Below are 12,568 nucleotides of genomic sequence, written 5' to 3' on the forward strand. Positions count from 1 at the left end.
TCTCTAGTACAGATATAGCACAGCGGTAAAACTGCTTTAACTCAATTAAACACAGAGTTTCTTTAAAGTTTCTAAATATTTATCATTTGCTTTTCCAAATACCTATTAACTTTTCAAAATCCACCTGAACCACTCTTCACATCGGCATCAATTAGATAAAATAGATTTAAAAGAAAATCCGTCCCTTTTAAAGCTGGCTCGTCTGTTACTCCCGTTGTTTCCCTCTTCCAAAACACTGATGAAGAACACCAGGAGCAAATGCCAGGAGCTGAGTTTTCATTAAAACTAAATTATGACTGGTGTTTTAACTGCATGCCAAATTAATCACAGCCTGCCATATGACCAGTTGCTGACAAGCAATGTATCATTTAAAAGGCTATTTTTTTAAACTGAGTCTGGCATGTGACAACAGGGGTGGAGGGGAAACCTGGGGGAGGGGGTCGCCTGTAACAATAGGAACTTTACTGTATGTGCTGCATTTGCACGGTCAAGTTGTTGTTCGACCTTTAAATAGCAAAGACGTGTGGAAACAGGCTATTTTTTGAACATGTGCGCCAATGACAACATCAACAAGAATAACTAAAAGGAAAGTTCTGCGGATTGCTTGAACAACTGTCTCGTGCATGGTATTGCGTCATTTATCGTGTCACTTTCCCCTCATCGGGGATTCCTCCCGGTGAAAGATCTTGTAGTGTGTGACTGCCTCTGTTGACGGTCAGTCATGTAGTGTGAAAACAACAACGACTTAAAGACTCCTGATTACAAGACAGCAAGTTGTGTAGTGTGAACTTGGCTTAAACTCAAACCTCTGACATGACACTGATGGGTACCGGTAAGACAGTGGAATGATTGAGTGGGGAAATCAGTATGGGTGACCACATATTTAATTTAGGGATTAATGACATGAAGTCTAACCTGTCGTTAATGACACTGTCCCGGCATGATGCCACAACGATGACTCCTGCTGTGGTTGCCATGACAGCATGGATGGAGGACACCACTCTGAGAAAGAAACACATAGAGAGAAAGGGTCATATAAAGTGAGCCAATACATTCAAGAACATTCATTATTCACACAGCTTCTAATATAACATTAGGGTATTTAGGTTTTTAGCCATGCCAGTCAATGTGGGTCTGTCAGTCCAAAGTTAGCATGCTAACATGCTAAGCTAAGATGGTGAACATGGTAAACACTATGCCTGCTAAACATCAACATATTAGCATTAGGTGTTTTCAGACAAGAGGCTAAACCAGTGGCAAAAAGGCTAACCCAGTACCACAAAGGTTAACCGAGTGGCACAAAGGCTAACTCAGTAGGCCAAAGGCTAACTCAGTAGAACAAAGGCTAACTCAGTAGAACAAAGGCTAACTCAGTAGAACAAAGGCTTACTCAGTGGCACAAAGGCTAACCCAGTGGCACAAAGGCTAACCCAGTAGCACAAAGGTTAACCCAGTAGCACAAAGGCTAACCTAGTAGCACAAAGGCTAACCCAGCAGCACAAATGCTAACCTAGTACAGTAGCCCTCTTCCAACTGGCAATGTGTGCAAGCAGCGCTGGCCGGCTTGCGTCACTTCAGCGCTCCTATTGGCGGTGCGAATGCAAACAAACGGACCTCAAAGTACTGCTGTGCCTACATACAACCTCACAAAGCCAATATGTCCTATAAAATCATATTTGATTTGTTGGCCTAGCCATGTGATTGATAGCTCAATGAACAGGGTAAATCCTGACAAATCTGGGTCAAGTTTGGAAGAAGTGTCCCTTCAGGTGAACAACTCAAGCAGTCAGTGTACCATCATGGGATTAGCAGTGCTTGGCCTCAACTTCCCTCATCTATAAACAGACCTGTGACATAGGAGAACTTGGTACATCTCTATTTGAAGTGTCACTGTGTGAGGTGGCGTAAGGCACACATAACATTCATAGGTGTCGCACCCCTCTGAAGAGTATACTCACAAGGCCTGAACTTGTCGTGTGAAATAGTAACTTGTACATTAAAAAAATGTACTGACTGTGATGTTCTGTGGCAAAAAAAACATCAGAGATGCTGATTTGTTTTCCTAATGGTTCAACAGAGTTAATTTCTGGCCATTTTAAACAGGACGTTGGATTATATCACCAATTTGTTCAAACTATGAATGGCCGCTTTTGCTCAGACAAGCTCTCTCGCTGGCTGCTCTCCAACTTGGCAGCGCTGACAGTAAGCTGCTTTGAAATCAGAAAACATGTAATTTATTCCCCAACACTCACTGCAGCCATAATAGACAGTCGGCCCTTTAACACACCACTGTTTCAGCTTTTAGCTGCACCTTGTGGGTCTGGTTTACATTCACCACCTACTCATCACCACCTACAGCCATGAATGGAGACAAACACAGGTTACCTTGTGAAATTGCACCGACAATTACTCAGCCCTGGCTCGTTATAGATAGCTTGTGTGGGCGAGAAAGAAAACTAATTTTGAATTTAAACATTTTCTTGTGGTTTGTAGGCCTTGTTTAGGGTTAATACTGGATTAGGACAGTATTTTCAATTCATATTACCGCCAGAAATTAATCATATTTGCATTAGGGCTGCAACAAACAGTTATTTTCAATGTCGATTAATCTGTTGATCATTTTCTTGATTAATCGATTAGTTGTTTGGTCTATAAAATGTCAGAAAATGGTCAATCAGTGTTTCCCAAAGCCCAAGATGATGTCCTCAAATGTCGTTTTGTCCACAACTCAAAGATATTCAGTTCACTATCATAGAGTAATTATTCTACGTGAGTCAAGTAACTTCCGTACTTAAGTAACGCTACTTCCACAATCTTTTCCTAAACCTTACTAAGTAGTTTTGTCGCCTAATCCTAACCAAGTCGATCTTTTATTTTGAAGAGACTATATGTATGTATTTTGAAGTTTATTTTGAAAAGACCGTATGCATGTAACCAATGAGACCCAGACCAAGGCTGGAGCGCAAGCCGTGACAACGGCGTGACGTTGGGACCCTGTGACCGAGTCATGTGACCGAGCGGACGCTACTGCGCATGTTCCATGTGCCCAAGATCTGGGTACTTTTCCAGGCGGAAGTCAAGCCATTTTGTCTTCGTGCGCCACTGAGTAACTTTCATAGGTATGAACGGGGCCCCGCCTCCAACGCTGTATCCAGTTCTCTTTATACATCTATGGTGTTGCTAGACATTCGAAGGAAAACGCACAGAAAATGAGGAATAACTTCATATATTATATGAAATGTATGAGGATAAACTGGGACTGTACTCCTGGAGCTAATCTTTCCGAAAAGAAAAAATGGAAGGAATCATGGGGTTTGAAGGTCTACATTGAGTCAAAAGTCAGAAATATAATCATTTACTAAGATTCTGCTGTGCTAGTAAGATGTTGTCAGTCTGGGTCACTCTGTTCATCCAGCTGGTTGATAAGATATCTCAAAAACTAGGGGTTGGACTGACATGAAATTTGGGTTAGAGATTAACTCTCCTCAGTGGATGATTCCTAATACGACCTTTCCTCTACATCCATCATCAGACCATAAAATGCCTTGTCCCTGACTGGTATCTTATAGATAACTCCTCATTTCAACTCTACAAATCAGCCGTTCCTCGTCTATTGCGGCGCTTTCAAAGCGAGCAACAGGAATGAATAGAAACAGCACATCCAACAAACGTTCAACTCAAAACGGCGCATCGTACTGTCATGGATATAATGCGGAGAAATTAGGGCTGTCAATTGATTAAAATAGTTAATCAAGATTAATCGCAAATTAATCACATTTTTTTTTATCTGTTCAAAATGTACCTTAGAGGGAGATTTGTCAAATATTTAATACTCTTATCAACATGGGAGTGGGCAAACATGCTGCTTTATGCAAATATATGTATATATTTATTATTGGAAATCAATTAACAACACAAAACAATGACAAATATTGTCCAGAAACCCTCACAGGTACTGCATTTAGCATAAAAAATATGCTCAAATCATAACATGGCAAACTGCAGCCCAACAGGCAACAACAGCTGTCAGTGTGTCAGTGTGCTGACTTGACTATGACTTGCCCCAAAACTGCATTTGATTATCATAAAGTGGGCATGTCTGTAAAGGGGAGACTCGTGGGTACCCATAGAACCCATTTACATTCACATATCTTGAGGTCAGAGGTCAAGGGACCTTTTGAAAATGGTCATGACAGTTTTTCCTCGCCTCCTTCCTGACAAGCTAGCATGACATGGTTGGTACCAATGGATTCTTTAGGTTTTCTAGTTTCATATGATGCCAGTATCTACTAGCTTTAAAAAGAGCCCGCTACAACATCTGAAAGATCGATATTGCAAGTTGCGTCAATGAGTTATACCATCAGCTATTAATGGTGTTAAAACAAATTTGGTTTAACGCGTTACTAAGGCACTAACTTTGATTAGCCTCACAAAAATATATATCTGAATAATTCGAAGCTATGTGTTTTTTTTTTTTAGAATGAATCATAATTTTTGGCCAATTTTTGACAGACCTAATCCACTCGGGTACTGGACATATTGTCAAAGCCAACAGAACTGCGACGCAAATCTGATTAGAGTGATTATCATTTGGACCCAGCCAGACTCAGGTCCCGGGTCAGGCCTTAATTAGTAGGAACCTGGAGGACCTGTGAATTCCCCTAGAGCAACAAAAGCTTAAGACTTTTAGTCCTGCTTTAAATAATGACCAGTTTTACAAGGCCAATAAAGGCTGCTTTCTTTCTCCTAGTAAATCGTGTGTTGCAAATGGCAAGATTGAGAAACAAAGAGTGTATTTGTGCCGTTTCCTGCTTGAACCTGCTGTCACCTCGCACCAATCTCCATGGGAATGCGGCCATGACACCGGCATCGGCAAGGCAACGAAGGCCACGTGACCGGCGTCTACAAAACCACAGGCCCGAGCTGGAAAAGACTAACTGGCCTCTCTCTCCATCCCCAGAAGCACACACACATTTTACCCCCACGCCTCGCTGCCTTCTAGGGCTGTACGGTCGCATACTCTATCACAAGACCCAGATTTTACACAGCCCATTCATTGTGTGTCCGCCAATAACCCCCGCTCTCTCTGCTGATGAAAGGTTGAGGTTGGCGGGGTGAGTAGCGTGCAGAGGGGAAAAAGGGAAGAATGCTCTGCTGCCTTGTTCGGCAATGTTGTCTTTTCTTTCCTGCTGTGTCAGGCCGGTGAGCAACCTCGGCTTCCCTTTCACTACAACCAAGTCTTCCTACTGACTGCTCCGTTATACACGAACGACTAGCTCTTTCATGTTCTGTCACACGCTTAGTGTCTGACAGTCAGGAGTGGCGTTTTTTTTTTCTGCTCCTCCAGTAAATGGGCTACGTAATCTGTAGTTGCATTGGCGCTGCAGCAGAGCGAAAGAAAAAGTGACAGCAGAGGCAAAAAAAAGAAAACGGGGTAAAGTGCATTTCATGGCAAGAAGGAAGGAACCCTCCCTCTGAATGCAGCTACATCTCTAACTGCATTGTTCCTTAACCACTTAGGTAGGAGTAAATAAACACTTAATCAATTAGACAATCAACAGAAAATTATCTTGATACTTTTGCTAATTGAATTTGTTTGAATACCAGCTGGATCCAGCTAATGTGACACCCCTCTAAATTTGTTTTACGAACCAAGAAATTTGGGCTCTGGGAATTTCCGATGGTCATTTTTCCAGGGCTGCCTCCTCGATTAGTCGACTAATTGGTCGTTTTTGGTCTTAGTCGACTAAGATTTCTTTAGTCGATTAGTCATTTATTATGCTATTAGGACTTATTTCCAAGAGACTTATGAGCCCATCTCTGGTAAACACAAGATTTAAAGCGGTGCTTTTGTGAGACCCTTTGTGAAGAAACTCTCCGTTTAAAATCGACTAATCGATTACTCGACAAATTCCTATGCCGACTAAGAATTTCTTTAGCTCTACATTTTACACAATTTTCTGTCAATTTATGGACTACGGTTAATCAAAATCAATAGATTTAACAATCATTAGTTGCAGCCTTAGAGGTGAATGAACTATGGCCTCTAGTCAGTGGTCATCATTAGGCAAACAACCAGCAATATAAGGAAAAAAATCTCCAGATTTTTAGCAAAGGTATAAATTCTTTTAAATCTATTAAAAGACACTTCACTCACGTGACTTACAACTAGGGCTGCAACGAACGATTATTTTCATTGTCGATTAATCTGTCGATTATTTTCTCAATTACTCGATTAGTTGTTTGGTCTATAAAATGTCAGAAAATGGTGAAAAATGTTGATCAGTGTTTCCCAAAGCCCAAGATGACGTCCTCAGATGTCTTGTTTTGTCCACAAAGATATTCAGTTTACTGTCATAGAGGAGTAAAGAAACCAGAAAATATTCACATTTAAGAAGCTGAAATCAGAGAATTTTTACTTTTTTTCTTACTCAAACCGATAAATTATCAAAATAGTTGGAGATTAATTTAATAGTTGACAACTAATAGATTAATTGATTAATCGTTGCAGCTGTTGTCGAAATCAATAGTTTAAACAATCACTAGTAGCTGGCCTAAAGTTGAGTGAACTACAGCCTCTAGTCAGTGGTTATCATAAGGCAAACAACAACCATCAATGTAAGGGACAAAATCAACACAATTTCAGAATGGCATCAATTCTTTTAAATCAATTAAAAGACACTTCCCTCATGTGACTTACAACACCATTATATAATCAAATTAAATTTCCCTATGGTAAATATTAGCTCTGAGAAACGCACTATTTTCAGAAGCGTTTATTCAACTATGTGGTAAGTTTAGGTTGCTTTCACAAGCCAACATTTAGTCCGTTTTAATCGAACTCCGGTGCGGTTCGTTTGGGAGGTTATGAACGCAGTAATCATACTATGGTGCGGACCAAACAACCGGTCCAAGACCGCTTGCGAGAGGTGGTCTCAGACCATTTCCAAGTGAACCAAAACACAGGCTGCCTGCGCTGGCATTTGTTGAGATGGACACAGGTAAATTACGATTGCGGTGAAGGTTAACATGAGTGGGAGAGGACTGACATCTGGGCCAAAGAGAAGATACAGAATATGCTAAATAAAGTCCACAAAAATAGTGACATTTATAAAGTCATTCAAGATAAACTGGAGGAGAAGGGATTCGAGTCTGCAACTCCCTGCATAGAAGTGGCAGTTCTCGAGATGAAAAAAGATAAATACGCTCCTTTGTAAACGCCCCTAAGCAAATAGTTGTTGAAAATTTGGTTCGCTTTAATTTGTATACTGTGAAACCGAAGCAGACTTAACAGAAAACAAACCAAAAGTATAAATTTCACTTTGATCTGGACTAGCCAAATGGACTATGGCTTGTGAAAGCACCCTTAGGGTGTTTGGCTGGTGGTCATTTGAGGCCCGGTGAACGATTAAACTGTGTACTATAGAGGCAGAAAGCATTATTAACCATCTATAAGTCCTTATAAAGAGCACTGCTGCTGTATGAAACTTACATTCGTTAACTGTGACCATGAGACTCTTAAACTGAGAATGTGCCGGGTGATTATAATCCCTGGTGAAGTCAAGTGTTGTTCTTTAAAGTAGGCTAAAGAAGTTGCACCCGGTACTACATGAGATCCTATTAGCTGTTAAGCAGTCATCACTGCAGGTTTTCATTTTTGGTGCTAAGCTCCGAATGCTGTATTGTTTCAGAGATCACCCGTCAGTCAATTAATGTGGTCTGTACTATTACATCTTTTTGTCAGCTCAGACATTATCATTGCTGACACTCTTTACCCACTTCTCTCTTTTCCAGACACATTGGACTCCTAAAGGGAAGTTCCCCCTGTGTGGCAGGCGTGGAAAATACAGCTGAAATGTCCTAAGATGGCCACTAGATTGACTAGATTGACTAGATGCGTTGCATTGTGTGAATTGTAGGACCCATTGTTTTAGGGACTTGACCCATTCTAGGGATTAAAAATAAATATCTCTGCTTCTTCTGATTTTCTTCTGATTTGATTTTGAACATTATTCTTTAAATCTGTCTCTCACAAGTCCCCCAGCATTGTTTTTACTACCTCACTAACTACAGTAACCTAATTTATTACTTAGAACACTATAAATTATATTATATTACATATATAAGCTCCTAGCTACAGTTAACTGACATGTGCTGCCTGTTATGGTTCACAACATGTATTTAATTGGAGGCAGAACAAAACTAATCATCATCGTCGTCAGCCAATCAGGGATTTGCGTTATTAATATAATATTAAATGGACAACACACATCTATTTAACAAAATTAGATTTGTACAGGGTACAGGAACCACACAGGGAATTTAGATAACGTGAAATCTGCTACAACACTAGCCTGATCCATGCTTGAGACCTGTGTGGCAGAGTAGATACAGTAGACTTTAGAGACTGGTTAAGTTGTGAACAAGTAGTGCAATATCCCCTGAGGCGTGTAAGAACATTTTCCGTTAGATGAGCATTAGTAAATTAGTAGAAGCGTTATTCGGGAGTAAGGTTCAGTGTTTTCCAGGGCATAGCTAACTCAGCAGTCGACCCTGACCGGAGCTCAGAAGAGGATTAGCAAGAGTGACAGCGTACAAATGAGCATTGAACTGAGCTGTGCACATGTGAGCAAGTCACACTGACCCACACACGCATATACACTAACTATATCAATTATTACTACTTTGCAATGCCCATGAGCACCCCATAAAGTATTTCTGATGTAAAAGTTACTGAAGAGGCTGCAGATGTAATTACTTTAGTTCACAGAATTTATAACACATGGATCGAGCTCAACGTTTGCCACTTACTGACAAGTTACAAGGCCCACAAGGTTTTAATGATGTGCCAGACTACTTATTATTGCATGAACCACCATGAAAACATGCAACTTTTGAATGTAAAAGACAGCATACACATGCACAAATAAAACTTCTAATAACATGTTTATCAAGGCTCAGGGTGCCATGAAAACATGCATGTTAGTACAACTTTAGAGATGCATAATGTTCATTGTAAAAGACAGCATACATACACAAATAAATCTTCTAAATGACATGTCTATCAAGGCTCAGGGTGTACTTATACTTTTGGTACTTTTCAGTCTTTTATAGTATGACTATAGCATTTATATATACCTACAGGGACCCATAGTTTTGCTGTGATATTTGTATGAACCACCATGAAAACATGCAACTTTTGAATCCTTATAGATGCATGATGTTACACATGCACAGATAAATCTTCTAATAACATGTCTATCAAGGCTCAGGGTGCTATGAAAACATGCAACATTTGAATCCTTATAGATGCATGATGTTACACATGCACAAATAAAACTTCTAATAACATGTTTATCAAAGCACAGGGTGCCATGAAAACATGCAACTTTTGAATACTTATAGATGCATGATGTTACACGTGCACAAATAAATCTTCTAATAACATGTCTATCAAGGCTCAGGGTGCCATATAAACATGCATGTTAGTACAACTTTAGAGATGCATAATGTTCACTGTAAAAGACATCACACATACACAAATACATCTTCTAAATAACATGTCTATCAAGGCTCAGGGTGCCATGAAAACATGCATGTTAGTACAACTTTAGAGATGCATAATGTTCATTGTAAAAGACAGCACACATACACAAATACATCTTCTAAATAACATGTTTATCAAGGCTCAGGGTGCCATGAAAACATGCAACTTTTGAATACTTATAGATAAACATGTTATTAGATGTTTTATTTGTGTATGCTATCTTTTAAAATGAACATCATGCATCTTTAAGTATTCAAAATTTGCATGTTTTCATGGCACCCTGAGCCTTGGTAAACATGTCATTAGAAGATGTATTTGTGTATGTGTTTGAATACTTAAAGATGCATAATGTTCATTATAAAAGACAGCATACACATATACAACTTCTAATAACATGTTTATCAAGGCTCAGGGTGTACTTATACTGCAGGTAGTCCTTTATAGTATGAACATGGCATCCCCATATATACCTACAGGGACCCATAGTTTTGCTGTGATATTTGCAAATCATCCTTGTATAAAGACTCTTTAGGGATGCACATTTTACACAACAATAAACACCAATTCAAATGGGGTAAATTACACATAAAATGCTGGTAATTCAGCATTGATAGATAGCAGTAAGCTACATGACAACATTAGCTAGCTAACTGAATGATGGTGGTGGAGGAGGAGGAGGGGGGGGAACCATTACTAGCTTACAAGCCACCAAACACTTTTTTGTCTGATGGGTCTTACTTATCTTTCTGTCTATGGTAACAGTATGTCTATTGTATGTGTACTTTCTCTCAAACTGAGCTGCCTATCGATGCAAAATTAATTTCAGTGCAAACTGACAATAAAGTTGTATCATATCGTATCGTATGATGTTCATTGTAAAAGACAGCATACACATGCACAAATAAAACTCTTAATAACATGTTTATCAAGGCTCAGGGTGCCATGAAAACATGCAACTTTTGAATACTTATATATGCATAATGTTCATTGTAAAATGCATAATGTTCATTGTAAAAGACAGCAAATAAATCTTCTAATAAAAGACAGCAAATAAAACTTCTAATAACATGTTTATCAAGGCTCAGGTTGCCATGAAAACATGCATGTTAGTACAACTTTTGAATACTTAAAGATGCATAATGTTCATTATAAAAGCATACACATATAATTATTCTAATAACATGTCTATCAAGGCTCAGGGTGTACTTATACTTTTGGTACTTCTCAGTCCTTTATAGTATGACTATAGCACTTACATATATACCTACAGGGACCCATAGTTTTGCTGTGATATTTGCATGAACCCACATGAAAACATGCAACTTTTGAATCCTTATAGATCCATGATGTTCATTGTAAGACAGCACACATACACAAATACATCTTGTAATAACATGGCACCCTGAGCCTTGATAAACATGTTATTAGAAGATTTATTTGTGTATGTGTGCTGTCTTTTACAATGAACATCATGCATATATAAGTATTCAAAAGTTACATGTTTTCATGGCACCCTGAGCCTTGATAGATTAGATAGATTGATTTGTGCATGTGTATGCTGTCTTTTACAAAAAACATCATGCATCAAGGCTCAGGGTGCCATGAAAACATGCATCTTTTGAATACTTAAAGATGCATAATATGCATTGTAAAAGACAGCAAATCAAACATCTAATAACATGTTTATCTATAAGTATTCAAAAGTTGCATGTTTTCCTGTCACCCTGTGCTTTGATGCATGATGTTCTTTGTACAAGACAGCATACACATACACAAATACATCTTGTAATAACATGGCACCCTGAGCCTTGATAAACATGTTATTAGAAGATTTATTTGTGTATGTGTGCTGTCTTTTACAATGAACATTATGCATCTTTAAGTATTCAAAAGTTGCATGTTTTCATGGCACCCTGAGCCTTGATAAACATGTTATTAGATGTTTTATTTGTGCATGTGTATGCTGTCTTTTACAAAAAACATCATGCATCAAGGCTCAGGGTGCCATGAAAACATGCATCTTTTGAATACTTAAAGATGCATTGTAAAAGACAGCATACACAAATCAAACATCTAATAACATGTTTATCTATAAGTATTCAAAAGTTGCATGTTTTCCTGGCACCCTGTGCTTTGATGCATTATGTTCTTTGTACAAGACAGCATACACAAATAAATCTTCTAATAACATGTCTATCAAGGCTCAGGGTGCCATTAAAACATGCATGTTAGTACAACTTTACAGATGCATATTGTTCATTTTAAAAGACACATATAAACCTTCTAATAACATGTCTATCAAAGCTCAGGATGTACTTATACGTTTCAGTGATCCTACAGGGACCCATAGTGTTGCCGTGGTATTTGCAAATCATCCTTGTATAAAGACCCATTTTACACAACGATAAACAACAATTAAAATGGGGTAAATTACACATAAAATGCTGTTAATTCAGCATATAGATAGCAGTAAGCTACATGACAACATGAGCTAGCTAACTGAATGATGGTGGAGGAGGAGGAGAACCATTACTAGCTTACAAGCCAGCAAACAAGGTCAAATGCTGCTAACACACATTAGCTCCACAGTGTTATAGATGTGATGACCGTTAGTCGTTACCTCTCGCTGACCAGCACCACGTCGGCATCGCTCCAGTGTCTGAACACACACGGTAGGATCCTCCTGAAGGCGAAGAAGAGACCGGGGAAAACTACGGCGCCACAAGCTAGAACTTGCAACATCCTGCCCGTTATTTTTCCCGTTAAAATCTGCCCGGAGACTCTGCTGGACCTCTCTACCTCTACCGCTGTCCCCTCTGGGCCACGCGGAGTTACCGGCCGTTGGTTTACACGCGGCGGCGACGGTTAGGCATTTTTAAAATGCGCTGCGCTGCGGGGGCCGTTGGTTTTTCACCGGGAACAGTCCACCATCCACACACACACACACACACACACACACATATACGCTCTGCTGAGGCTCAGCAGCAGCACCACTAACTGACTGTCGAGCTACAGACGAGG

At 39.4% G+C, this 12,568-nt stretch overlaps 1 protein-coding gene across 1 annotated transcript in view; it reads right to left on the reverse strand.

Annotated features, from left to right (window-relative positions):
• tlcd3a (TLC domain containing 3A) overlaps positions 1 to 12,568 on the reverse strand; it is a 30,807-nt gene extending 18,239 nt beyond the window's left edge. The window contains exons 1-2 of the mRNA XM_037748085.1: positions 12,168 to 12,568; positions 916 to 1,002 (exon numbers count right to left, since the gene is read on the reverse strand). Of these exons, the coding sequence (XP_037604013.1) occupies positions 916 to 1,002; positions 12,168 to 12,289 (209 nt within the window). The 5' untranslated portion in view covers positions 12,290 to 12,568. The remainder of the gene's footprint in view (positions 1 to 915; positions 1,003 to 12,167) is intronic.

The sequence above is a fragment of the Sebastes umbrosus genome, chromosome 17 (genome assembly GCF_015220745.1).
Source record: "Sebastes umbrosus isolate fSebUmb1 chromosome 17, fSebUmb1.pri, whole genome shotgun sequence".
NCBI classification, from domain to species: Eukaryota; Metazoa; Chordata; class Actinopteri; order Perciformes; family Sebastidae; genus Sebastes; species Sebastes umbrosus.